Source organism: Cucurbita maxima, unplaced genomic scaffold (assembly GCF_002738345.1).
Source record: "Cucurbita maxima cultivar Rimu unplaced genomic scaffold, Cmax_1.0 Cma_Scf00028, whole genome shotgun sequence".
NCBI lineage: Eukaryota > Viridiplantae > Streptophyta > Magnoliopsida > Cucurbitales > Cucurbitaceae > Cucurbita > Cucurbita maxima.
This window is the reverse complement of record NW_019272044.1, coordinates 1,190,837-1,217,970: the sequence shown is the minus strand read 5'-3', so window position 1 is coordinate 1,217,970 and position 27,134 is coordinate 1,190,837. Positions and strand designations below refer to the sequence as shown.

The 27,134-nt window shown below is 33.0% G+C and overlaps 2 protein-coding genes and 2 pseudogenes across 2 annotated transcripts; all 4 read left to right on the top strand.

The window, feature by feature from the left end:
• On the top strand, nucleotides 1–3,920 carry LOC111500243 (subtilisin-like protease SBT5.3). The gene is made up of 10 exons (XM_023151944.1): nucleotides 1–91; nucleotides 167–276; nucleotides 349–446; nucleotides 521–685; nucleotides 1,404–2,041; nucleotides 2,115–2,212; nucleotides 2,383–2,628; nucleotides 2,763–2,877; nucleotides 2,983–3,196; nucleotides 3,372–3,920. Exons 1-10 carry the CDS (start codon nucleotides 8–10, stop codon nucleotides 3,908–3,910), a joined length of 2,307 nt encoding a protein of 768 aa, XP_023007712.1. The 5' UTR covers nucleotides 1–7; the 3' UTR covers nucleotides 3,911–3,920.
• A 1,654-nt stretch (nucleotides 3,921–5,574) lies between these two features.
• On the top strand, nucleotides 5,575–10,048 carry LOC111500175 (annotated as a pseudogene).
• Nucleotides 10,049–12,107: 2,059 nt separating this feature from the next.
• Nucleotides 12,108–14,985, top strand: LOC111465059 (annotated as a pseudogene).
• A 4,754-nt stretch (nucleotides 14,986–19,739) lies between these two features.
• Nucleotides 19,740–23,839, top strand: LOC111500241 (subtilisin-like protease SBT5.4). The gene is made up of 11 exons (XM_023151942.1): nucleotides 19,740–19,829; nucleotides 19,921–20,030; nucleotides 20,120–20,217; nucleotides 20,368–20,532; nucleotides 20,627–20,729; nucleotides 21,022–21,556; nucleotides 21,807–21,904; nucleotides 22,003–22,248; nucleotides 22,594–22,708; nucleotides 22,817–23,030; nucleotides 23,184–23,839. Exons 1-11 carry the CDS (start codon nucleotides 19,746–19,748, stop codon nucleotides 23,723–23,725), a joined length of 2,310 nt encoding a protein of 769 aa, XP_023007710.1. The 5' UTR covers nucleotides 19,740–19,745; the 3' UTR covers nucleotides 23,726–23,839.
• The last annotated feature ends 3,295 nt before the right edge of the window (nucleotides 23,840–27,134 follow it).

Here is a 27,134-nt window from a genome sequence, read left to right as displayed (position 1 = left end):
CAAAGCTATGGAGGGTTTCAATCTATCTTCATTGATTCTTCTCTTCTTTTTTTTCCCTCTGTTGCAAACATCCACCATTGCCACCCAAAAGGCAAGCCAATGATCAACCATTATTTTGATTTTTTTCTTTCTTCGATCCTATTTCTCATTTGTTCACCTCGTGCAGTCTTACATTGTTTACTTGGGATCACATTCGCACGGCTTGAATCCGTCATCAGCCGATCTCCAAGTCGCAACGGAATCTCATTACAGTTTGCTCGGGTCATTGTTAGGAAGGTGAAACTTCTAGTCTATATCATTAAATTATATTTTTCAATTTGCTTAATCTTCTTATGTTTTCAAGTATAGCAATGAGATGGCCAAGGAAGCAATCTTCTACTCCTACAACAAATATATCAATGGCTTTGCTGCCGTTCTTGACCATAAAGTTATGCAAGATCTAGCAAGTAAACCATTCGATCCAATACATAATATGAATCGAAACTCATTTTGCTGCCTAATTGGCTACATATCATGGTAGGACATCCCGCTGTCGTATCGATTCATGAGAACAAGCTGAGAAAGCTGCACACAACAAATTCATGGGAATTTCTTGAGCTAGAGAATGGTGAAGGAACTCCTCCAAATTCCATTTGGAATGCTTCAAATTTTGGTGAATCTACCATCATTGCCAACCTTGACACAGGTTAGTCCTGATTATCACTATAAGAAATAATGAATACGATAGCTTACGAAAAATACTATTATAGACTTTTTATAGCATTTTTTGTACGTCGTGACAACCCATGTTATTAAAAGTCTTGAATTTCTTAAAGCAATTTTTTATACCTATAATAGACGGTAATAGAGTATGAAATTATAGCTTATATATGTTGCTATGAAAACATTCATGTAATTAAAAGTCTAGAATTTTTATAGCGTGTTTTTTATAGCTATAACGGATGTTATAATAGAGTATGAAGCTATAACTTATTTATGTTGCTAGGAAAACATTCATGCTATTAAAAGTCTGAGATTTTTATAGTGTTTTCTTATAGTTATAACAGAATATGAAACTATAAATAAATGAAATATTTATATTATTAAAAGTCTGGAAATTTTTAAAGTATTTTTTTTATAGCTATAATAGAGTATGAAACTATAACTTATATATGTTGCTATGTTATTAAAAGTTTGAAATTTTTTAGAGCTATAATAAAGTATGAAACTATAACTTATATATGTTGTTATGAAAAGATTTATGTCTGAGATTTTTTATAACATTTTTTAATAGCTATAATGGATAGGAAACTATAACTTATATATGTTTCTATGAAAACATTACTTATACAGGTTGCTATGAAAACATTTTATAGGGTTTTATTTCTAAGTTTTTGACCATTCTAAAATTTGGATTGGTATAGGCGTTTGGCCAGAATCAAAGAGTTTCAGTGACGAAGGATATGAGGCTATTCCCTCGAGGTGGAGGGGAAGTTGCGAGGGTGGCTCTAATTTTCATTGCAACAAGAAGCTAATTGGAGCACGGTATTTCAATAAAGGTTATGTCGCCCTTGCGGGATCCCTTGATGTTAGCTTTGACACAGCAAGGGACCAAGAAGGGCATGGAACACACACTTTATCCACGGCTGGAGGCAGTTTTGTTTCGGGAGCTAACGTTTTTGGTTATGGTAATGGTACTGCAAAAGGGGGTTCGCCTAAAGCCCGTGTTGCTGCCTATAAAGTATGTTGGCTTACATTTCGTGGTGGTCAGTGTTCGGATGCAGACATCCTAGCCGCCATAGAAGCTGCTATTACTGATGGTGTTGATGTTCTCTCACTTTCACTCGGTCGAGGTTCCATGGAGTTTTTCGACGACGTAATAGCGATTGGAGCCTTCCATGCGGTTCAACAAGGGATGGTCGTCGTCTGCGCAGGTGGAAACTCAGGACCCGATCTACAGAGCGTAGAAAACGTGGCGCCTTGGCTTTTCACTGTGGCTGCTAGCACAATCAACAGACAATTTACTAGTTATGTGGCCCTTGGAAACGAGAAGAATATCTCGGTACTCATTTTAATCCTCTATTTTCTCATGTTTTTTTTGCCATCTTTAATGATCTTCAAACTATCAACCCTAGGGAGCAAGTCTTTCGGACAAAATATTGTCAGCTCAACAATTCTATCCATTGATCACTTCCGCAGATGCGAAAGCTATCAATGTCTCCGTTGAAATCGCGTAAGTATAGGTTTAAACATTATTTTGATCCATATACTATTTATATTGGTTCATTTTCATCCGTATATATTTGAAACGTCCATTTTGGTCCATATACTTTTAAAGTTGGACTAAAATGGTCACTTTTTAGGTAAAAACACTAATGCGGAAATTGTGATGCATCCTTGCAGTAAACTATGTGTGGAGGGGTCTCTTGATCCGAGAAAGGTGAAAGGGAAGATTATAGTTTGCGTTAGAGGGGACGATGCAAGAGTGAACAAGGGTTTTGTGGCTGCTAAAGCAGGTGCTGTTGGAATGATTCTAGCCAACAACGAGGAATATGGGAATGATGTTGTAGCCGATGCACACATCCTTCCTGTCTCCCACATAAGTTATGTCGATGGCGAAACCGTCTACGAATACATCAACTCCACCAAGTAATTACTTCATCTATTGAAATTGAACGACTTTTTAAGTGTTTGAAAAAGTGTTTTTAATAAATTAAGCACTTAGAAAGTCTTTCCTAACAAACTCTTAGTCACAAAACTTATCGTTATACTTTAACAACTAGAACTCCAGTGGCTTACATGACTCATGTAAGGACAGAGATGGGAATCAAACCTGCACCTGTTATGGCTTCATTCTCATCTAGAGGTCCCAGTTCAATTGAGGAGTCGATACTCAAGGTTTCCATGTCTGCTCTCCTTTTTTTTACATTGTGTTTCTACCGTAGAATATTCAATGCTCAACTCGAAATCTTAAGTGTGTATCTCACTTTTTCTTTTCTTCAGCCTGATATAACAGCACCGGGCATCAATATAATTGCAGCCTATTCAAAAGATGCATCACCAAGTGGTTCACCATTTGATAACCGTCGAATTCCATTTAATCTAGTATCTGGCACTTCCATGTCATGTCCGCATATTTCTGGTATTGTTGCCCTTCTCAAGACCATTTATCCAAAATGGAGTCCAGCAGCTATCAAATCTGCAATCATGACCACAGGTACATTCAAATTATCAAATTATTACGTAAATAGTTGGGGCTAAGATATAAAGGATTGGCTGCATTAAAGTGTTCGATATAATCAAATTTAGTGTAACCAATTAGAGCTCCATAGTGATTCGAGAAGTTATTTGTGCTCATACCCATTGTAATAACATTTCCTTCACTTCTTCAGCTGAAACTAGAGCCAATGACTTGCATCCAATACTAGATTTCACCAAGCTTGTAGCCAACCCATTGGCGTACGGTGCGGGACATGTGCAACCCAACCGAGCAGCAAATCCTGGCCTTGTTTATGACCTTACCACCAATGACTATTTAAATTTTTTATGTGCTCGAGGCTACAATAAAGCACAACTCAGTAAATTCTCCAATACGTCATTCGTTTGTTCAAAGTCATTCAAACTAACAGATTTCAACTACCCATCAATCTCGATACCCAATATGAAATCAGGACCTGTGACAATCAAAAGAACAGTTAAGAATGTGGGAAGCCCAAGTACATATGTAGCTCGGGTGGAGGTACCCCCAGGAGTTTTAGTTTCAATTAAGCCAAGTACGTTGAAGTTTACTCGAACTGATGAAGAGAAGACTTTCGAAGTTGTATTCCAAAGTGTGGCAAACAACAAGCATCGAGGCTATGTATTTGGGTCTTTGAAATGGTTAGATGGTAAGCATCATGTAAGAAGCTCAATTGTAGTGAATTTGGGATGATTTAGGAGAAGAAAAAACATTTGGTGGTGGTGGTGGTTGAAAAAGTGTTTTCGTATCAAATTCTATGGTTTCTCTTTCCCTCTTTTAGATCCACTAGTTTTCTTGCTTGCTATAGCTTCAATATGTGATTGACTTGGGACCGACACTGTTCAACTGGATCGACTCATTGTCTCGTTTGCTATAGCTTGAATCCATTATCAATTTATTTGAAATAACAATGAATCTCGGGATGTTTTCAACTCATTTGAATCTATTTTAAACATATTTTTCATTAATACATCTAATAATATTTGATTTCAAATATAATAGAGTTAAAAGGATTTTTTTTAATTGTTGAATATTATTAAAAAAAAAATTAACTATGTAAAATTCAAAGATGGACTAACTTAATTTAGAACCAGGTTCCAAATCTTGGTTAGAGATCTTTTCTTTCTTTTTTTATTCCCTATCCTTTGTTCGTTTGTTTATTTATTTATTTATTTTTAAATTTTATTGTTATTTTTTATTTTGTATCATTTATTCCTAAAATATGATTTTTAAAATTTTGTCTATTATCGTTTCCCTTTTGTTTTTTTTATTATTTATTTATTTTACTCTTTAACCTATTTTCTTTTTTCAATTATATTATTTTATAATATATCTCATTTAATTTAATATAATTTACTCTGATTTAGACTTAAATTCATTTATTTGAAAATAAATGTTAAGATTTATTACCAAATAAATTGAAAATCAATTAAATTAAATTGGAAAGAATTAAAATTATTTTAATAATCTAACTTAATAAAAATAAAATAGTCAAACCATAATTAATTATTTAAAATTAAATAATATAATAAAATTATTGATACTCTTTTTTCAAGTATTTTTTACCCGACATTATAAACAAAACTAATGACTTTTTATTTGTCTATGATTTAAAAAGTATAGACTCACCTATCAGTTCGCACACCGCTGGTCCTCTTTTCTTGTCTGAAAAACATATTATGGGTGCTTCTTATGCCGGACACCCATTAGAAGTAATAGTCGTCATGACAGCACTAGGTTAATTATAATGATCGTTTTTGTGTGTGACCGTCACAACATTATGATAAATATAATGATCGGTTTCCTGCTTGATCATGGCAATATTATGATAACCATAGCGATTGTTTTCCTCCCTCGTAATGTACAAGTCCATACTATCATGAAGGATGAATTGTCGTTTATCATATCATTTATCATATCTTTCATGCATATGGTGGGGTTGTATTCCATGCTAGTTTGTTCTTTTTGCATGTCAGTCATATCATATCGTTCAAATTACACAAATATATCATATCATAACATTTCATGCTTTCAGACATAACAATTTTCATCATATACATATCATACCATAACATCGTATCATAATATATCATATCATAAACATGTTAATTTTATCACATATATCGTACCGTAACATATTTTATATCATATCACTATATATATATATGTATATGTATAATATATATATATATATATATATATATATCCGTCATTCACATATTGTATCATAATCATATCGTAAACACTTCGTAGTCATATCATTCCCTAACGTGTCATAGCGTTAACATTCTTATACCTATCACAGTCATATCGTTACATGAATGTACCTTAGTCATATCGTTACATGAACTATAACCATGTCGATAGTAAAGCCAGGTTAATAAAAGTTTGAATCTATCCTTTGGAATCTAAGTTAACCTATGAATCATGACATCAGTTTGTTTAAACTAAACTCCGATAAAATTATTTCTTTCAAAAAAAATATATACATATATAATTTTATTTTTTATTAAAAATGTCTTTTTCTATGGCTGCTCGTTAAAAGTATTTAGTTGAATTCACTAATTTTTTTTTCCAATATATTTGAATAAATATATTCCAAATTTCTAGTGGATCCTTATTTATTTATTTATTTTTCTGTTTACGGATGATTTTTATACATTTTCTTGGCCAATTTTAGCTACTTATATAAATTTTACTAATCTAATACTAGACGTGATTTATTAGAGTTCATAGACATTTAGTTTCTAAATCAAAGCTAAACAATTGCAATGATTTAGTGAAGAGATCTAATATATAATTGATTAGTTAAGAATATATAATTGGGTGTGATTTATAAAAAAATGAATTATGATAAAAGAAAATAATACTTTTATCTTCAAAATTTGATAAAATTTTGATCCACCATGTTAATTTTTCCTTAACTAACAAAGAATTAAAGATACCATCAACCGTACATTAGCTTATTAAAAAAAAAAAAAAAAAAAAAAAAAAAAAAAAAAAAAAAAAAAAAAAAAAAAAAAAAAAAAAAAAAAAAAAAAAAAAAACTTGACTAATACTTTACCAAATTCAAACCTAAGACGTTGGCCTAATATCAAGCTTACAAACAAAATATATATATATATATTATTTGTTGAACTCTCGCTCTTCATTTACACTTATGTTTATGTTTTCAAGTACAACAATGAAGCAGCTAAGGAAGCAATCTTTTACTCTACAATAGACATATCAATACCTTTGCAGCCGTTCTTGAACATAAAGTTGCAAAGAACTAGCAAATAAAATAATTCATCTGATTCTAATGAAGCATTGAAATTCCCAATCAATTATGAAAACATTTAAAAAGCAAATAACAAATTAACAAAGGAAAGAAACTCATAATTTGAAAGTATTGTTTATGAGCTTACTTTTAAAAAACGAAATGAAACCGTTATTAAACAAGACTTGTTTTTCTATTTAATAATGATAAGTATTTTTCTCCTTTTCTTTTTAGAACATCTGAATGTGATTCAGTATTACATACAACAAATTTGTGGAGTTTTCTTGGAGTTGAGAATCATGATGGAATTCATTCAAACCCAATTTGGAATATTGCAAGATTTGGTGAATCTACAATCATAGGCAACCTTGACACAGGTTGGTCTTGTTTTCCTCTTGTAAGTTCTTGGACATTCGACAGCTTTGATAATAATTTGGATACCTCTTCTTCTTGTAATTGGGATCCATACAGGTGTTTGGCCAGAATCAACGAGTTTTAGTGATGATGGATATGGATCTATCCCAAAAAGATGGAAAGAAAGTTGTGAAGGTGACTCCAATTTTCGTTGTAACAGGTCCCTTGAATCAAATCTCTTATTGTTACTTCACTTCTATTTAATTCTTTTACGCTAAGAAACATTGACTAATATGTTAAGCACAAATTAGAAACTCTTGTGAGCAGATATACACTCAACATTAGTGTTATAAAGTAAAGATTAATCTAACATATAAATGCATAAATTCATCATATTTTGAATTTTCTTCTTATATAAAATTGATAATAGAACTGTCTTGATTGTGTTTGTGTTGTGTTCAAGCAAATTTGATATCGATGTAAAATTGAAGCTTTTAAATGCAGAAAATTGATTGGGGCACGGTATTTCAACAAAGGGTATGCATCGATGGTGGGGCCTCTCAACTTAATGGCAAGGGACGATCAAGGGCATAGAACACACACTTTATTCACAGTTGCAGGCAATTTCGTTTCAAAAGCAAATATTTTTGGGAATGGTAATGGTACTCCAATTTTCGTTTCAAAAGCAAATATTTTTGGGAATGGTAATGTTGGCCTCCTGTGGCACTTGGTGAGTGCTTTGATTCCGACATTCTGGTTGGCTTTGAAGCTGCCATTAGTGATGCCATTAGTGATGGAGTTGACGTTCTGTCTATTTCACTCGGTGGAAGTCCTCTAGAATTTCATGATGATCCAATAGCTATAGCATCCTGCCATGCAGTGAAGAACGACATCACTGTCGTTTGTTCTGCTGGAAACTCGGGACCATCTCCAGGCACTGTCAAATGTCGCACCATGGTTGATAACCGTGGGAGCTAGCAAAACTGACAGGCTTTTTACCACTTACGTGGCGCTCGGAGACAAGAGACACATTAAGGTACTCTTTTATATGAAACACAAACACTTTAATTTAACAAACATATTAGTGTTTGACATTTGTTAACTGTTTATATAAATTCTAATGGTGTATTGATCCATAAATATATAAATTCATTTTGAATTTCTTTATGGTATTAAATGATATATATATATATATGTATCATATTTTTGTTGTTTTGAATGATCTTCAATTGTCAAACCAGGTTGGAAGTCTTTTTAATAAAATATTGCCAGTTCAGAAGTTTTATCCATTGATACGTGCTTTAGATGTAAAAAACAACAATAGCTCTAATATGGACGCATGAGTATATTTTTTACGGTGTATGTTTCAAGATTCAAGGCAAACAAAATTACAGTAACCACATGATATTAAGAAAATTTTATTTTGATCTTGTAGCGTACTATGTCTGGGAGGGTCTCTTGATCCAAAAAGGGTAAAAGGGAAAATTGTAGTTTGCCTTAGAGGGAACAATGGAAGAGTGGACAAAAGTAATGTGGCTGCTCAAGCAGGTGCTGTTAGGATGATTCTTGCTGATGACGAGGTAGATGGGGATGGACTTATGGCTGATGCACACTTACTTCCTGCATCACATATAAGCTACGAGATGAATTAGTCTACCAATACATAAACTCTACCAAGTAATTATTCCATCATACTCCATCAGCTTCCCCATTTATTCATGAACTTTGGTTGGAAAATTACATGTGTTTTATTTGAAATTTTTTAGGTATGTGTCGATTTCGTCACTCAATTCATAAAATAGTTCGACTCTTTGGATTTTCAATTTTTTACTAATAGGTCTTTAAACTTTAATAAATATCTTATGAGCTATTAGACATCTTATAAAGTTTTACAGATATTTTAGACACAGTGGCTATAACGAGTCTTATACCTTGCTGGAGTTGAAACACTTCTCGACGAATTAAAAGTTTTCAGGACTTTTTCAACACTTTTAAAGGTATGACATATTAAACACAAATTTTGAAGTTTAAGAAAGTTGAAGTAGAACTCATAGGACTCATATGCAAGTTTTGTGGTTGAATTAGAACTCCAATGACTTATATGACTTATATGACTCGTGTGAGGACGGAATCGGGAGTCAAACCAGCACCAATTAAGGCTACATTTTCATCTAGAGGTCCCAACACAATTCAACTATTTAGTACAAAGTTTAATGTACCAATTGCCAACCATAAATTTTTTTTGAGTTTTTCATTTATCATTTTTGATTTTCAGCCTGATATAACAACACCAGGTGTAAATATATTAGCCGCTTATTCGGAAGCAACATCACCAACTGGTGCACCTTTTGATAAACGACAAGTTCCATTTATTATATTATCTGGTACTTCTATGCCATGCCCTCATATTTCTGGTATCGTTGGCCTTCTCAAAACCCTTTATCCAAAATGGAGCCCAGCAATTATGAGATCTGCAATCATGACTACAGGTTCGTTACTTGAACTTCTTCCATCATTATAAAGTTCAAAGACTAATTAAACTACTGTATTTTCAAACGATGAATAGTAAGAGATATTATTTATCGTATTTACATTATTTTGCATTAAAAAATATTTGACTTAAATCTTGAAAAACTAATGGTTTTGTTTGGCAGCTCGAACGAAAGCCAATAACTCAAATCCAATACAAAGCTCAAGAAAGGAGAAAGCAAACTCATTTGCATATGGTGCAGGCCATGTCACTCCAAACAAATAGCAGCAAATCCAAGCCTTGTTTACGACCTCTCCATTGAAGACTATTTGAACTATCTATGGGCTCGAGGCTACGACAAAATATAGACAAAATATAAATGAAGCTATTCTCGAATGATACTTCATTTGTTTGTTCAAAGAAATTCAAAGTAACAGATTTGAACTATCCATCAATCATGATAAATAATATGACATCAAAAGTAGTGAAGATCAAAAGAAGAGTAAAGAATGTGGAAAATCTAACCACGTATGTTGGTGCTTCATATCTACAAATCAAGTTATTAGAGCCTATTTGGGCATGGCCTCGGCTTCCTCTAGTTTTGGATTTAGAACTCAAGCTCATGTTTGGTGTAATGAAGCTGGGTGGAGGCTTCCTCCTTCAAGCCGCTATCCTCTCAAACTTAATTGAACAAGCCATTGAAATATTTTGTATGATAATTATAAACGATTCTTATTATCAGTTGTGAGGAAGGTTTAAATTCGAGGAATGTGACACAAATGTTCGGTAAAAAAACATCCTAAAAATTTTGTTTCATGACCATTTTGTTATGTTTTTTTTAAAGGTATCATTGACGATTTTTTTTCATTTTTTAAATGAATGTTGTTAACAGGTTAGGAACTTTTTTCCCTAGAGATGGTAGGAAAACTAAAATTCAAAAGATACAAAATCTTGAGTGTCCAAGACATTAAGTTTCTTTGATGAATTAACGTATATGTCCGGTAAAAAAACATGTTTTAAGAAACCATCATGATAACCTTGAAACCATTCTACCCACCTAAGCTGATAGTAGCCGGTACAATGTCTGTAGTACTTCTACTTCCCATTTTACTTTGGTATGAGCTAGGCATAAGGTTGGCTAGGGTTGTGTAACTTGATAGTTTGCTTGGATTGCATGATGGATTCGTCCTGTGGGTAGGCATTGATCATGCGAGTAGTCAATAGAGCTGGCATGTATAGGGGGTCGCTCCCCCTAACCTTGAACGACTACATGATCGGACAGGTTTGTCAACTAACCTCCCATGGATGACAAGTAGGCTAGCAATCATCGTGTTGTCCCCGCCTAATAGAGAAAGTTCTTTAAGATAGCACCTAAACCACATATATAGAGTACTGTTGCATAGGCTAAATTAGTTACTTAATTTTGTGAACAACAAGAGCCCTTCACCTAGAGCTGAGAGTAAAGTTTGTGTAAAGTTTGTGGTCTCCTATTAGGTCAAGGATGCTATGAGAGTCTACAAGAAAGTTGCTTCTTGAGTATATTTTGATACACACCTTCTTTCTCCTTCTTTTTTAAGGTGTTCGTATCTTGTAGATCGAGGTGGATGAGTATTTGAGAGCTACGCAGTTACAAAGGGGATTGTTTCGGAGCGCCAGTTCATCTTTGTGTGAGTTTTTTGTACTTTGTTTTGTAATTGTATCTCAAACTCATTTACCTCATTTGTCATAAATTTGAACAGTATCATCTTATAATTAGAGGTAATTTTGTATTTTAATGAAATGTTCTTTTTCTAAATTTGATTTTAATTTTATCGTATTTTCTTATTTTATTTTCTTTTTTCTTTCATCATTTTAATTTCATTCTAAGTTTCGTAACTTTGAAATTCGAGTCGTGACTAACATTTATATTATAGAGGTAGGAACATCATTTTAGGATTAAGTTCTTTCAAACAATTTCAAAACCCTTCAAAGTTTCATCAAGCCAAAATGCCTAAAGTTGCACAATAATTGATTTCTAACCACACAAAAGTCTTGACTAAGAGTCTCCTTAGAGTGGTGTATCTTGCTTGAACGGGTCAAATTGAAGGTATGGGAAATTGAGTACGCCACAGAAGGTCCAGAAGTGTTTCGATCTCCTAGGATGAATTGGATTGTTCTAATCAATTAGACTCCTACAACCGACACATGTCCCATGCCAAGTTTCGTGAAGAAACTATGCCTCATTAGTTCTTTTGACTTTCCAAAGATAGTGGTAGCAAGGGAAGTGAAGTTCAAATTATATCAATAATCATCTTATAAGGTGACCAATTTTAAATTTTGGATGTCACAAAACTAAGAATAATAAAATTTACTTTTATAAAGTAATATGCATGTATATTAAATCTTAAAAATTTCAAATCATTTGGAAAATAATTCGTTTTTACTCTACACTAGCCTATTCAATCAAATCTAGGCTTAAAATCTTGATTTCATTAAATTAAATTCAAATCTAGATTTTTTTGAATTGTGTAGTTATAATTAATTTGGTCCTTTGGGTCCATTCTTAATTAGCTAACATGGAGTTGAGATAGATTAGTTTCCTTTAGCTAATTCTAAAAAAAGTTTTTGGTGGAGTGTGTTATTAAATCATTTTCATTTTCTTACCATAATAATTTCTTCCCCCATTTTTGGGTTTTGATCTTATCTGTTCTCTTTAAATGGAAGATTTCATCATCACTTTCTATACATAAAAGTCTAAATTTGAGTCCAATCATAAAACATTGACCACCATTATAGAAGGCACCAAGGAACAGAGAGTATACCATTCTAACAAACACAATTATTTTGAGAGAACAAGAAATGGAGGGCTTCAATCTTTCTCCTTTACTTCTGCCGTTCTTCCTTTTTGCTCTTTTGCAAACACCTACCATGGCAGACAAGAAGGTTACTCAATCATAACTTATAAATGCTTTTTAATGTTTGTATCAAGTGGGTTTTAGACATTTGAAAGGTTTTGTTTTTGTTGTGCAGTCTTATATTATTTACTTGGGATCACGTTTATATGGGTTGAATCCTTCTGCTCTCCATCTTGCAACACAAACCCACTATGGTCTACTTGGATCCATGTTAGGAAGGTGAAGCTTTTAGTTTCAAATAATGTAGTTCATTTTTGTTGAACTCTCACTCTTGATTTACATCCTTATGTTTTTGTTTTCAAGTACCGAAGCAGCTAAGGAAGCAATCTTTTACTCATACAATAGAAGTATCAATGGCTTTGCAGCTATTTTTGATAAAAAAAAAGTTGTAGAAGATATAGCAAGTAAAATGATTCATCCATTTCAATCATTTGATAATGATTTTCTTTCTTAGTAAAATCATTCTAGGTTCATTCCTAATTTTTTGGGTTTCAAATTTTTAATGATTTTCTTTTTGAGTAAATTCATACCACTTTTTTTTAGTTTTCAAAAGTTGGTAGGTTGGTAGTAGTTTTCCGACTTAATTTTTAAAAGTCAAATAGTTATGAAGGGAGCTCATTTTTCTAAATTAATAATGATGGTATTTTTGTCATTTTAGAGCATCCTGATGTGATATCAATTTTTGAAAACAAAGAACTAGAATTACACACAACACGATCATGGAACTTTCTTGGAGTTGAAAAAGATGGTGGAATTCCTTCCGACTCACTTTGGAACCTTTCAAGATTTGGTGAATCTACAATCATTGGCAACATTGACACATGTCAGACTTTTTTCCCTCTCAATAGTTCTTAGAATTTTGACTACTTTTGCAATAATTTGGGTACCTTCTTGTAATTGGGATCAATACAGGTGTTTGGCCAGAATCAAAGAGCTTTAGTGATGAAGGTCCTGTTTGGCCAGAATCAAAGAGCTTTAGTGATGAAGGATATGGACCTATTCCAACAAAATGGAAGGGAAGTTGTGAAGGTGGCTCCAACTTTTATTGCAACGGGTCCCTAAAATCAAATCTCTTATTGTTACTTCACCTCTATTTAATACTTCTACATTAATAAATACACCCACCTTCATTTGACTAATGTGTTAAGCACGTATTTGACACTTTTGATAGTATAATAGATAAAAAAAACCGAACACTAGTTATTCAAAGTGAATATTAATTTAATATTTATTAAATGCATATGGAATCATTGTTACCCATACTAAATAGCCACATAAATGCATATATTTTTAGAGCAAAATTACATCCAATTCACTTTCTTGGTTAAATTGGAAGAATAGTTCCTAAACTTTACAATATATGTTTAAGATATCTTAACTTTAAAAAGTATGGTATTTGAACTTTAATTCATATGTTTAAAAAACTTTTAAGATCTGTAATAGGTCAGGAGCATTCAATTTTATGTCCGATAGGTTTTAGACATGTTCAGATATTTAAAAACGGATTGATCTGTTAGATATAAAATTAAATTTTATGTCAAATAGAATGCTAAATATTCAATTTATTGTTGAGTAGGTTCGTGAATTTTAAATAAACGTCAAATGAGTTAATGATCTATTAGACAAAAAATTGAAATTTTAAAATTTATTGTTTGTCAAAATATTGTAAGTTTAAGGACTTTAAGATACTTTTTAAGGTTTAAGAATAAAATTGATATAAAACTAAAACCTATTAACCATTATTTTAGTTCATATATATATATATATATATATATATATATATATATATATGTGTATACAAAAAAAAATTTAAGCACTAAACTTATCATTTAATTTTATGAAGAACTTATATAAAAATGATAACAGATCCGTCCTTCTCATGTTTGTGTTCTAGCTATTCATTGTACCAAACGCTTGTATCGATACGTGTGATGTAGATATAAAATTGTAGATTTTAAATGAAGGAAGTTAATTGGAGCACGATATTTCAACAAAGGACATATATTCATTAGGAAACCTAGACCTCTACACTCAAGCTATGAAACAGCAAGGGACCATATTGGGCATGGAACACACCCCTTATCTACAGTTGGAGGCAATTTCGTTCAAGGAGTACGCATTTTGGAATGGTTATGGCACTACAAAAGGGGTTCCCCTAAAGCCCATGTTGCCGCCTGTAGAGTATGTTGGCTTCCAATGGGGGTAGTGGTTGTTTTATGGCCGATATTCTAGCTGGCTTTGAAGCTTCCATTATTGATGGAGTTGACGTTTTGTCGGTTTCACTGGAAGGAGATATTCAAGAATTTTCTAACGATCTAATAGCTATAGGGTCCTTCAAGAATTTTCTGGCTGTCTCAAATGTCGCACCCTGGATGATAACTTTGAGCTAGCACAGTTGATAGGCTTTTTACAAGTTACGTGGAGTTGGAAGACAAGAGGCACTTCAAAGTACTTTATCGGACACTTGTTAGTACTATATAATTATGTTCTTGACTCTATTTATACAAATATTTAGGTAAGTATCAAACCATGTTTTAACATAATAAATTACATTGGGCATATAAAATTGTTCATATCAATTGAATTATGATTTTGTACTATGTTTACATTGTCTTCAATAATTTTTTATTGTCAATACCACGGTGAAAGTCTTACTAGTAAAATATTGTCAACTAAGAAGTTCTATCGGTTGGTCCGTGCTTTAGATCCAAAATCCAACAATGTCTCTAGTAATAAAGCGTGAATATATTTTTATTTAAATTATATGAAATATATTTAAATTTTGGATACATTCAATCGTGGACTAGTCTTTAAAATTAACACTTAAATTTTGAAATAGATTAAAAAAATAAATAAATAATAAAAATAAAACTAGCCTTAAGGAATTTTCTATTGTAAATGTGTAAATAATGTTAGCCAATAAAACTTTTAAAAATGTAAGAACATAGTATTTCTAACAAAACTTTTGAAAATGTAAGAACATAGTTGAAATAAGTATTTTGTATAATTTAATCGACATATTTCCACCATAATAATAAGAACAAAGTAACAATAGTCATAGTAAAATTTATTGTAGGATGGGATATCTTAGATTCTAAAACGGTAAAAGGAAAAATTGTAGTTTGTCGTAATTAGTACGATTTAGAAGTGGATAAAGGTTATGAGACAGCTCAAGCCGGTACTGTTGGGATGATTCTTGTTAATGACATAGAAAGTGGTGATGAACTTTTTCCTACTCCACACATACTTCCTGCTTCACATATAAGTTATACCGATGGTAAATTAATCAACCAATACATCCAGTCTACTATGCAAGTGCTTCATCTTATTCTCGAACTCTTTTAAACTTTATGGCTTATTAAAGATATTTTTTAAGTTCAAAATTTATTAGACTCAAAAGTTGTAACTTATAAATCATGTTTTGTGGTTGAATTAGAACTCCAATGGCTTAGATAACTCAAGTGAAGACTGAGTTGGGAATCAAACCAGCACCAATTATGGCTTCATTCTCGTCAAGAGGTCCCAACTGAGTTGAGCCCTCAATATTTAAAGTTGGTTAAGATCCGTGTGTTGATTAATTTTTTAGTATAAACTTCAATGTGTCAACTACTAACCATCACAAAATTTGAAGTATAGTTTTTTTTTTTTTTTTTCCAATTTCTAGCCTGATATAACAGCACCACCAGGTGTGTATATACTAGCGGCTTTCTCTGACGAAGCATCACCAACTGGTTCACCTTTTGATAAACGTCAGGTTCTATATAATGTATTATCGAGCACTTCCATGTCATGTCCCCACATTTCTAGTATCGTTGGCCTTCTAAAAACTATCAGATTTGCAATCATGACAACAGGTTCATTATGCAAAATTCTTCAATCATTTTAATAGTAAGATGCATTTTTTATGGGATTTGCATTATGACTTAAATCTCGAAAGCTAATGGTTGTCTTTGGCAGCGGAAACCGAAGCCAATGACTTAAATCCAATACTAAGCTCAGAAAAGGAGAAAGCAAACCCATTGGCATATGGTGTCAGCCATGTCCAACCAAACAAAGCAGCAAATCCTGACCTTATTTACGACCTCTCAACCCAAGACTACTTGAACTTCCTACGTGCCCGTGGCTACAATAAAACACAAATGAAACTATTCCCTAATAATTCATTTGTTTGTTCAAAGTCATTCAAAGTAACAGATTTGAACTACCCATTAATCTCGATGAATCATTTGAAATCAGAGCCAATAGAGATTAAAAGAAGTGTAAAAAATGTGGAAAGTCCAAGCACGTATATTGCTCAAATCGAGTCACCGATAGAAGTTTCGATTTCGGTAGACTTAAGTAGTTTGAAATTCAGGAAAAGAATTTTTATTTTTTATTTTTGTTCAGAAATTCTTCTTTCCCATGATAATGAATTTTTTTTTTGGTTGTTTCTTTTAAAAAATTAATTTATCAAAGTTTTCTAGGTTGGATGGCCTAAAAAAAGCCATTTAAAATGTAGAAAGAACATATCAGTATTTATACAGAAAAAAACACTTCATTAAAACAGCCAAAAGTTGTTCCACAATATGTCAACTACTAACATTTCTCTTAATATAGCACTAACCAATTTCCAAACATGGCTCTAAATTAATAAATGTCTCAACTGATTCACTCATATTCCTCTAAACTTAACCTTATTAGAAACTTAACTTTATTAGAGATTCTTCACTTCGACCTACTCGTGCTTATTTGTAATGTTTTAACCCTGGCTTCGTGCAAAACTTGGTGAACGAACAAATAGGTGGTCTTTTCGAAAATGTTAAACAAAAGTTTTTCCCTCGCATCTCCATCACTTTTACTTTTTCATTATTTCGTAATCCTCAGGGTATGATACCTTGTAGCTTCACAGTTACAAGTCATTTTCTCATTCCTTTAGGTCTCTCATTTTCTCTTTTTATTGGTATTACTATAGTGGGATTTCAAAGAAATGGACTTCAGTTTTTAAGTTTCTCATTATCCGCGGGAGTCCCACTATCATTAGCACCTTTTTTTTTAGTACTCCTTGAGCTAATCTCTCATTGTTTTTGCGCATCAAGCTCAAAAATACGTTTACTTAGACCTAACTCCGGCATATCTGCAATGTTTAACCCTGGCTACGCCCTTGGTTAGTATATCTGCACTTTTCTTTGTAATGTCAACTTTGTTAGGTCTCTTATCAACTCTATTTTCTTCCGGTTCTAAGTTACTTCTATGTCTTTCAACCTTGTTATTATTGGATTCTTGTTTCTTTTTAGGTCTGCTTCTAGGCCTCTTTGGTTAAGATGGTAAGTTTGAAGTGACCTCTGATTTCTTCTTAGCTCTGTTCGTTGGTTTCTTCGTAGCTCTATTCTTTGGTTCCTTCTTCTCTCGACTCAATGATTTTTTCTTATCTTTGTTGAAGATGTTAAATGAGTTCGTGAACGTATTTTCAGAAGACCTACCAAGAATACCCCGTCCCCAAAGCCTTTATAGCATGACATCAATATGATTAAAGGAACTTGAGACGTAATTACAAGACTTATTGGGTAAGGGTTTTATCCGTCATATCCTTGAGTTGCGCCAATATTAATGGTCAAGTAGAAAGATAACTAGAAGCGTCTAGACATCGATCATAGGAAACATAATATAAGGATCCTAGTTTAAATAACAATTTGAAGACAAATTAGTGGAAAGTTCGATGGCATATAGACTACTACTACTTGACAGACTTCATTCACGTAAATGAACTATGAACCTTGTCAAATTAACAAGGACTTAAAGTTACGAAGGGAAGCCTAGAAAAATCTTAGAAAAACACGACACAAGGTAAGAGAAAAGTACCCAAATTTAGGATAAAAAATTTTAGAAGAGAATTTTGTTAAGCTTCCTTCTTGGTATTAGAAAGGAGTTGAAAAAAAAAAAAAAAAAGTTGCCTTAATGAGACTTTGAGGATGTATTGGCAAAGATGTAGGTAAGTTTGAATTTGACTTGAAGAACAATGTAATGCAGTAAACCAGTAGAAATATTGATCTAGTTGATGGAAGAAGACAATCATCATGAAAAAATGCAGTATCCCCGTGAACATTGATTTCAATGAAGCGCTTGAACCACACACCTACTAAATGAGTTCTGTTGTTCATGAAATTTTAGGAGAAGAATGAATGTGACACGATAAGGTTATTTATGAAATTTTGGTGGCCCATAGACTATGATAATGTGCTGAACTAAAGGTAGGTGTAAAATGACTAAAATGTCCTTATTAATTATGTACCGCTTATGACCAAAATGACCTCTAAATGACATGAAAGTTTATAGGTCTATAATTAAAAAAAAAAATACATTGTTTTTTTAATAAAATATTTGATAACCACAATTTTAAATGCCTCTTGTATTTTATTTTAAAGAATTAATTTTCTCATATATATTTTTTTGAAGTATTAATTTTCAATTGATTAGTTGAAAATAAAGGATTATGTAGGCAAGAAAAAAGAAATACTATGAAATAAAAAAATGAAATTGATATTATCAAAGCTTATATTAGAAAAAAGAAAAAAAAAATGTTATTTTAGGTAATGAAATATATTCCTTCTATTATTATTTTAACTCTCATTTTTTAATTAATTAGTTAATTTTCAATTAAGTAGTTGAAAATAAATAGTATTGTATAGATGAGAAAAAAATAAAATAAAAATGAAATTGTTTACAAATCAGATTATGAAATGTATTTTCACATTATTATTCTAAAATTTCAATTTTTAATTAATTAATTGAAAATAAATAAAATTGTGTAGTTGTGAAAAGAAAATAAAAATTATAAAATAAAAACGGAATTAATAATATCAAGGAGTTGGAAAAATAACAAAAAATAAAAAATAAAAAATAAAAACCCTATACCGTAAACCCTAAACAACAAGGACGACAACAACAACGACAACTACAAAGATGACATCAAGGACAACAAGGAATGAACTAACATTTTACCAAATTCAAACCTAAGATCTTAATAATATCGAGCTTGAAAACTCATGAAAAAAAAATGTACTTTTTTTCATTAACTTTCTAAGTCATTTAAGATAGTTTAAAACTGTATGATCCAACATCAGTTAGAGATGGGAACGAAACATTTCTTAAAAGGGTGTGAAAATCTCTACTAGTGACGAGCATATGTAAAAAGCCAAAACAGACAATATGTACTAGTGATTGGCTTGAGTTGTTACAAATGGTTTCAGAATTATATCCCAAATAGTATGCTAGCGAAAATGTTAACCTCGAACAAATGGATTGGTGAGATCCCACACCAATAAGAGACTCGAACCGAACAAAAGGACTTATAAAGATTCCATTACTTAAAAAGCTTTATCTAATTTGGAAGGTGTTGTCAAATTGGACATAACCATATACCATACTTATTCCCCGCTCAAATTTGATAACATTCTTTCTTGATTCCATCAAAATTTTCCTTACCATACTTATCCTAATAAGTTTTTGAACATACCATGAACTTCAAAACACTGATCAGCATTGGAAGGAACATTATTTTGAGACGAAAAGGAAATGGAAGCTTTTAATCTTCCTCCTTTACTTCTCTCTTTCTTTCTTTTTGCTCTTTTGCAAACATCCACCATTGCAGTCAAGAAGGTTAGTCGTTGATCACTTATAAATGCTTTTTAATGTTTATATCAAATGCGTTTTTAGACCCTCAAATTTTTTGTTTTTTAATTTTGTGCAGTCTTATATTGTTTATTTGGGATCACATTCTCATGGGTTGAATCCATCTGCGGTTGATCTTCAACTTGCAACCCAAACCCACTACAATCTACTTGGATCTGTGATAGGAAGGTGAAGCTTTTAGTTTTAAGTCATTTTGTGTAGATTTGATGAACTCTCGCTCTTCAATTACACTCTTATGTTTATGTTTTCAAGTACAGCAATGAAGCAGCTAAAGAAGCTATCTTTTACTCATACAATAGACATATCAATGGTTTTGCAGCGGTTCTTGATTACAAAGTTGCAGAAGATGTAGCAAGTAAAAGAATTTATCTAATTCTAACAAAGCTATGATACTATTTGATAATGATTTTGTTTTTGAAAGCTGTACTTCTAAATAGTTATCAAACTAGACTCTTTTTTCCATTTAATAATGATCGTGTTTTTCTCATTTTTTTTTTTTTTTTAGAACATCCAAGTGTGGTATCAGTACATGAAAACAAAGGAAGAGAACTGCATACAACAAATTCATGGAGTTTTCTTGGAGTTGAGAATAATGGTGGACTTCCTCCCAACTCTCTTTGGAATCTTGCAAATTTTGGTGAATCTACAATCATTGGCAACCTTGACACAGGTTCGTCTTGTTTTCTTCTTATAAGTTCTTGAACATTCGACTGCTTTTGTAATAATTTGGGTACCTCTTCTTCTTGTAATTGGTATCAATACAGGCATTTGGCCCGAATCAAAGAGCTTCAATGATGAAGGATATGGACCTATACCAAAAAGATGGAAGGGAAGCTGTGAAGGTGGCTCCAACTTTAATTGCAACAGGTCTCTAACCTAAAATCTCTTATTGTTACTCCACCTCTATTTAATTCTTTTCTGTAAGAAATACAAGCACTTTCATTTGACTAATAAGTTAACCACAAATCAAGACACTTTTATTAGCATAATAAACACCTTCAATACTAGTGTAGTTATAAAGTGAATATTAATCCAACATTTATTCAGAAATATAAATGCATAAACTCATCCTTATAGTATTTGTGTTGTAGCAAGTTGTTGTATCAAATGCTTGTATTCTTACGTGACCTCGACGTGAAATTAAAGCTTTTAAATTCAGAAAGTTGATTGGAGCAAGGTATTTCAACAAAGGGTATGCATCCATCGTCGGGCCTCTCAACTCAAGCTACTTAACAGCAAGGGACGATCAAGGGCATGGAACACACACTTTATCCACGGCTGGAGGCCATTTTGTTTCAAGAGCAAACATATTTGGGAATGGTAATGGTACTGCAAAAGGGGGCTCCCCTAAAGCCCTTGTCGCCGCCTATAAAGTATGTTGGCCTCGTGTGAACATTGGTGGGTGCTTTGACTCTGACATTCTGGCTGGCTTCGAAGCTGCCATTAGCGATGGAGTTGACGTTCTGTCTATTTCACTCGGTGGAAGTCCTTTAGAATTTCATGATGATCCAATAGCTATAGCATCCTTCCATGCAGTGAAGAACGGCATCACTGTCGTTTGTTCTGCTGGAAACTCAGGACCGTCTCCAGGCACTGTTGCAAATGTCGCACCATGGTTGATAACCGTGGGAGCTAGCACAATTGACAGGCTTTTTACCACTTACTTGGCGCTCGGAGACAAGAGACACATTAAGGTACTCTTTTATGAAACACAAACACTTTAATTTAACTAACATGTTTGTGCCTGACCTTTATTGGATACGTATTAACACTTGTTGTTAACACTAGATAGTTATGTGCTTAATGTTGTTTATATAAATTCATGCCTCGAACACATAAATATATAAATTAATTTGATATCAAATTTTGAATTTTCTTACGATATTAAATGATATATATACCATGATTTTGTTATCTTTAACGATCTTCCCTTGTCAATACCAGGGTGAAAGTATTTCTAATAAAATATTGCCAGTGCAGAAGTTTTATCCATTAATACGTGCTTTAGATGCAAAAAACAACAATGTCTCTAATATCGAAGCGTGAGTATATTTCTTACTGTGTATGTTTCAAGATTCAAGGAAAAAAAACACCCACAATAACCACATAATATTAAGAAAATTTTATTGTGATCTTGTAGTATATTATGTCTTGAAGGGTCTCTTGATCCTAAAAAGGTAGAAGGTAAAATTGTGGTTTGCCTTAGTGGGGACATTGCAAATGTGGACAAAGGTTATGTGGCTGCTCAAGCAGGTGCTGTCGGGATGATTCTTACTAATGACAAGGAAGATGGGGATAGACTTGAGGTTGAGGCACACTTACTTCCTACTTCCCATATAAACTACATTGACGGTGAATTAGTCTACCAATTTATCAACTCTACCAAGTAAATACTCCATCTTATTCGACTTCCCTATTTATTTATGAACTTTCATTGTGTTTTGTTTTAAATTTTTCAGTATGGGTCGATTTCATCACTCAATTTAAAAAATGACGGGAGGAGTCTCTCTATTTTTCAATTTTGTACAATTTTTTTTAAACTTTAAAAAATATTTGAAGGGTCATTTTGACATCTTATAAAATTTTATGTATATAATAGACAACAAAATTAAAAGTTTTATAGACTTTTTAAACACTTAAAGTTATGACCTATTAAACACAAATTTAAAAGTTTAAGGAAGTTAATGACTAAAGTTATAACTCATATGTCTGAGTTTTGTGGTTGAATTAGAACTCCAATAGCTTACATGACTCACGTGAGGACAGAATTAGGAGTCAAACCAGCACCAATTATGGCTAGATTTTCTTCGAGAGGCCCCAATATAATTGAGCCCTCAATACTCAAGGTTGGTGAAAGACGGTGTGTTGAGTAACTTTTTAGTACAAAGTTTAATGTGTCAATTGCCCATCATTACAAATTGTTGTGTTTTTTCGTTTTTCTTTTTCATTTTCAGCCTGATATAACTGCACCAGGTGTGAATATATTAGCAGCTTTTACGGAAGAAACGTCACCAACTGGTTCGTCTTTTGATAAACGGCGGGTTCCATTTAATATATTATCTGGCACTTCTATGTCATGCCCTCATATTTCTGGTATCGTTGGCCTTCTCAAAACCCTTTATCCAAAATGGAGTCCAGCGGTTATGAAATCTACAATCATGACTACAGGTACGGTACTTAAAATTCTTCCATCGTTATAAAACTCAAGAACTAATTAAACTAGTTTATTTTCAAACCATGAATAGTAAGAGATTATTTATTGTATTTACACCAGGAATATTTGACTTAAATCTTGAAACACTCATGGTTTTTGTTTGGCAGCTAGAATCAAAGCCAATGACTTAAATTCAATACTAAGCTCAGGAAAGGAGAAAGCAAACTCATTTGCATATGGTGCAGGGCATGTCAATCCAAACAAAGCAGCAAATCCAGGCCTTGTTTACGACCTCTCCACCGAAGACTATTTGAACTTCTTATGTGCTCGAGGCTACAACAAAACACAAATGAAGCTATTTTCCAATGATACTTCATTTGTTTGTTCAAAGAAATTCAAAGTAGCAGATTTGAACTACCCATCAATCACAATAGATAATCTGGCATCAGAAGTAGTAAAGATCAAAAGAAGAGTGAAGAATGTGGGAAGTCCAGCCACGTATGTTGCTAACGTCAAGGCACCACCAAGAGTTTCGGTTTCAGTAGAGCCAAATACTTTGAAGTTCACTAGAACCGGTGAAGAGAAGAGCTTCACAGTTGTGTTGAAGAGGGTTCCAAATGATTATCATCGAGGGTCTGTGTTTGGGAGACTTGCATGGTCTAATGGGAAGCACCATGTTAGGAGTCCGATTTTGGTGGTATTAGGATGATACACCATGTTAGTCCGATTTTGGTGGTATTAGGATGATACACCATGTTAGGAGTTCGATTTTGGTGGTATTAGGATGATACAGTAAAAGAAGCATATGGGCTGTGTTGGGTTTTGCTTGTTTTAGCACATTCTTTTGAAAATTTCGTCTACAAATCAGGTTATTAGAGACGATTTTGGACGTGGCCGATTGCGAGGAAGGTTCAAATTCATCAAATTTTGAACCTTCCTCAAATTTCGTTTACAAAACATGTAGGCTAGTCTATAGAATTTATAACTTAGAGTTCTGATACCAACTATAACGACTCTAGTTTTCTACTAACCTAAAGTCACTACCATATGCATGATATAACTTTTTTATGCAGAAAACCTTCATTTAAAATGACTTCGTAAAACGATGTCATGGACTTGTACGTTCAAGAAAGGATCCTATAACAATATAAAAGAAATATTTAAATAAACAAAAAAGAAACTAACAAAAATGTTAAATTAACAATGCCCTATGTTAAGATATGTTCTACTAAAAGAAATGCAATTACACTATGCAAGTTTCATGGTCTTTAAATGTGATGTCGTCGTCAACTGTACATGAGTGTCTTTCCTTTACCTTAAATATAAAAGTACTACTTGAGTTGAGTATTTTAAGAAATACTCATAAGTGACCCCACTATTGGCGTTAAGGAAAATACAAACACATGCAATAATGATCAAGAACCTATCATTGAAAACAATCATACGCTAAGGTGTAATACTTCCTTATACACGCGACCCACATGTGCGAGTGTGGGCTCATCGAAGTTTGCTCGCACACCCCCTGGGCCTGCATGGTCGAGCTAGTTGGCTATAGTTGGACGTCTAGAGGTACAACAAACCCTTAAATATCATGCAAGGCTATGATGATGATAATCATCATCATAGTGTACACGTATATACTCATCATAAAAAATGAAGTATCCCGATGTAAATGAACATACAATATACATGAAGTCCCTTATAGTTTTCATCTTAAACCATTCGATCAGCACAACCCCACATATTCTTTACATTTAACTCTAGGTAACATGCATGCATAAACATTCGTACATTTTATCATCATAACATTACTCGGAGGTCGTGCCTCGTAAAACTCTTCATAATAATACATGTTGTGACATGTCACATCATACATGTAATATAATGTCTCACACATGAACATCATCGTAACATGAGATGACATCATATTATATTAATCATCATACATCTCATGTCATCATATCATAATATGTCATCATCATAACATAGAGTAACATCATCACATCATATAACATCATCATAACACATCATATCAACTTACATGACATGTGCATGGACAACTTGACACGTGCTACAAGACATAAGAAATGTCTTTCGACCGAGCTGATAGTAAGATCACTTACTTGGATGGTTTTAGCCGACGTTCTCTTTTCAACTTAGTTTTCTTTCGTCCTTCGAGTTCTTTTCACTTATGCGAGCCTTCATCTATTTGCATATTTGCTCAATAGCCTTAGTAAAAGTCACTCTTAATTAATTTAATTTAAAACTAAGAAAAATGGCTCATACTAACCTTAAATGCCTTAAATAAAGATCAAAGTTAGCAGCTCTAGGAGAGTCCAAAACATAGAAAATGGTGTCCAAATATAAGACCCGAGCTGGATAAGCTGAATTTGAGTCATGGAGCCGTTGAGCCACAACTGGAGCCTTGCGATGCTGAATGAGCTAGATAAGTCGAGGAGTGCCACTCGTCACGTGCGTGTAAGGGCTAAAGGTCGCATGGGTTAGGTCATACACCCGGGTATATGCGAGTCATGTTTTTGGGCATGCGTCAGGTGGCCCGTGGATGTGGGTTGGTTGAAGATGCAAGATTTCCAGTGCCTTGCTGTTAATCTCACGTATTCCGATGACTGTGAATTTCTTTGTACCGTTATGGTAACGGAGCTTCAGTCCATTTGTACATTTTAAAGTATTTTGTATTTTTTATAATGGTATCTCAATCCCATTTTCTCTTTGGTAATATTTTAAATAACATTGTCTTATTATTGAATTTTATTTTATATTTATTTTTGTACTGTCATTTTATTTTGATTTAAATTTTATCTAATTTTCATTTTTTATTTCATTTTACTTTTACTTTTTATTTGTTTTTTATTTCCTCTTTTTAAGTCACATTAAAGATTTGAAGTCTCCAAAATTCTCTTATATATACCATTCCCTTACAAATTATTTTTTTTAACATACTACTATGGTACTTTTTTTTTATTATAAGCAAGAAATCAAATTTCTATGGTACTAAACAAGTTTCTTAAATTTTTCAGCCAAAAGACTAGCTCAAAAAAGTATTTACCATTTAAGTACTCAGACTAATTTTAGGAAGCAATACTTGTAAGGATAGCTTGTTAATAGGTATGCTAGTAAAAACAAATCCAGAGCTTGGGACAATTGGATAAGCATGAAATTAGTCACTCTGGTTAGTAGCATAACTAAATTACTCCTCACATGATGTAACAAACTATTTTTGACTAAGAGTCTCATTAGGGTAGGGTGGTGTATCTTGCTTGCAAGGGTCAAATTGAAGGTATGAGAAATTGAGTACGCCATAGAAAGTTGAGAAGGGTTTCGACCTCTTAGAATGAATTCTATTGGTCTAATCTCTTGCTTGGATGTTAGACTCCCACCACCAACACATATCTCATGCCATATGCCAACATATCTCATGTCATATGCCATGTTTAGTGAATAACTATGTAAAAAAAACGACACAACTTACGTGTTTTGAAAAATACCTTTAAAACGACACGACAAAAGACTAAAGAAAATAAATAAACCTTTGAATTAAAACCATCATATTCTAGCCTAAGTCTAAGAAAATAAATACAAATACCTTATACATGTGTCATGGTCTCAAGTTGTGACGTCACCGTCAGCCATACAGGGACGCCTTACCTTTACGTGAAAAAGAGTAGCACATGACTTGAGTATTTTAAGAAATACTTAGTGAGTGATCCCACTGCTGGGTAAGGGAATGCAAACACATGCAACTCATGATCAAGGGACCTATCATTTAAAACCATCGTAGGGGTGGCCTCCAGCCTCATACAAATTGGATGTATAGTATTTTCCTACACACAACCAACACGTGCGAGTGTGAATCCCCAGGGGGATTTGCACACCCCCTAGACCCTCTTTGGTCAAGCTAATCTGTAGCAACGTCCGGAGGTCAGTGGAACTCTATAGTGTCATGCTCCCCATGAACACCCTCATCATCATACTGTGCACGTCTGCACTCATCATCATAAAAGGGGAAGTATCCTGATGCATATGAACACACAAAATGCATGAGGTTCCTATAGTTTTCATCTTTAAATCATCTTTAAGACACAACCCTATACACCGTT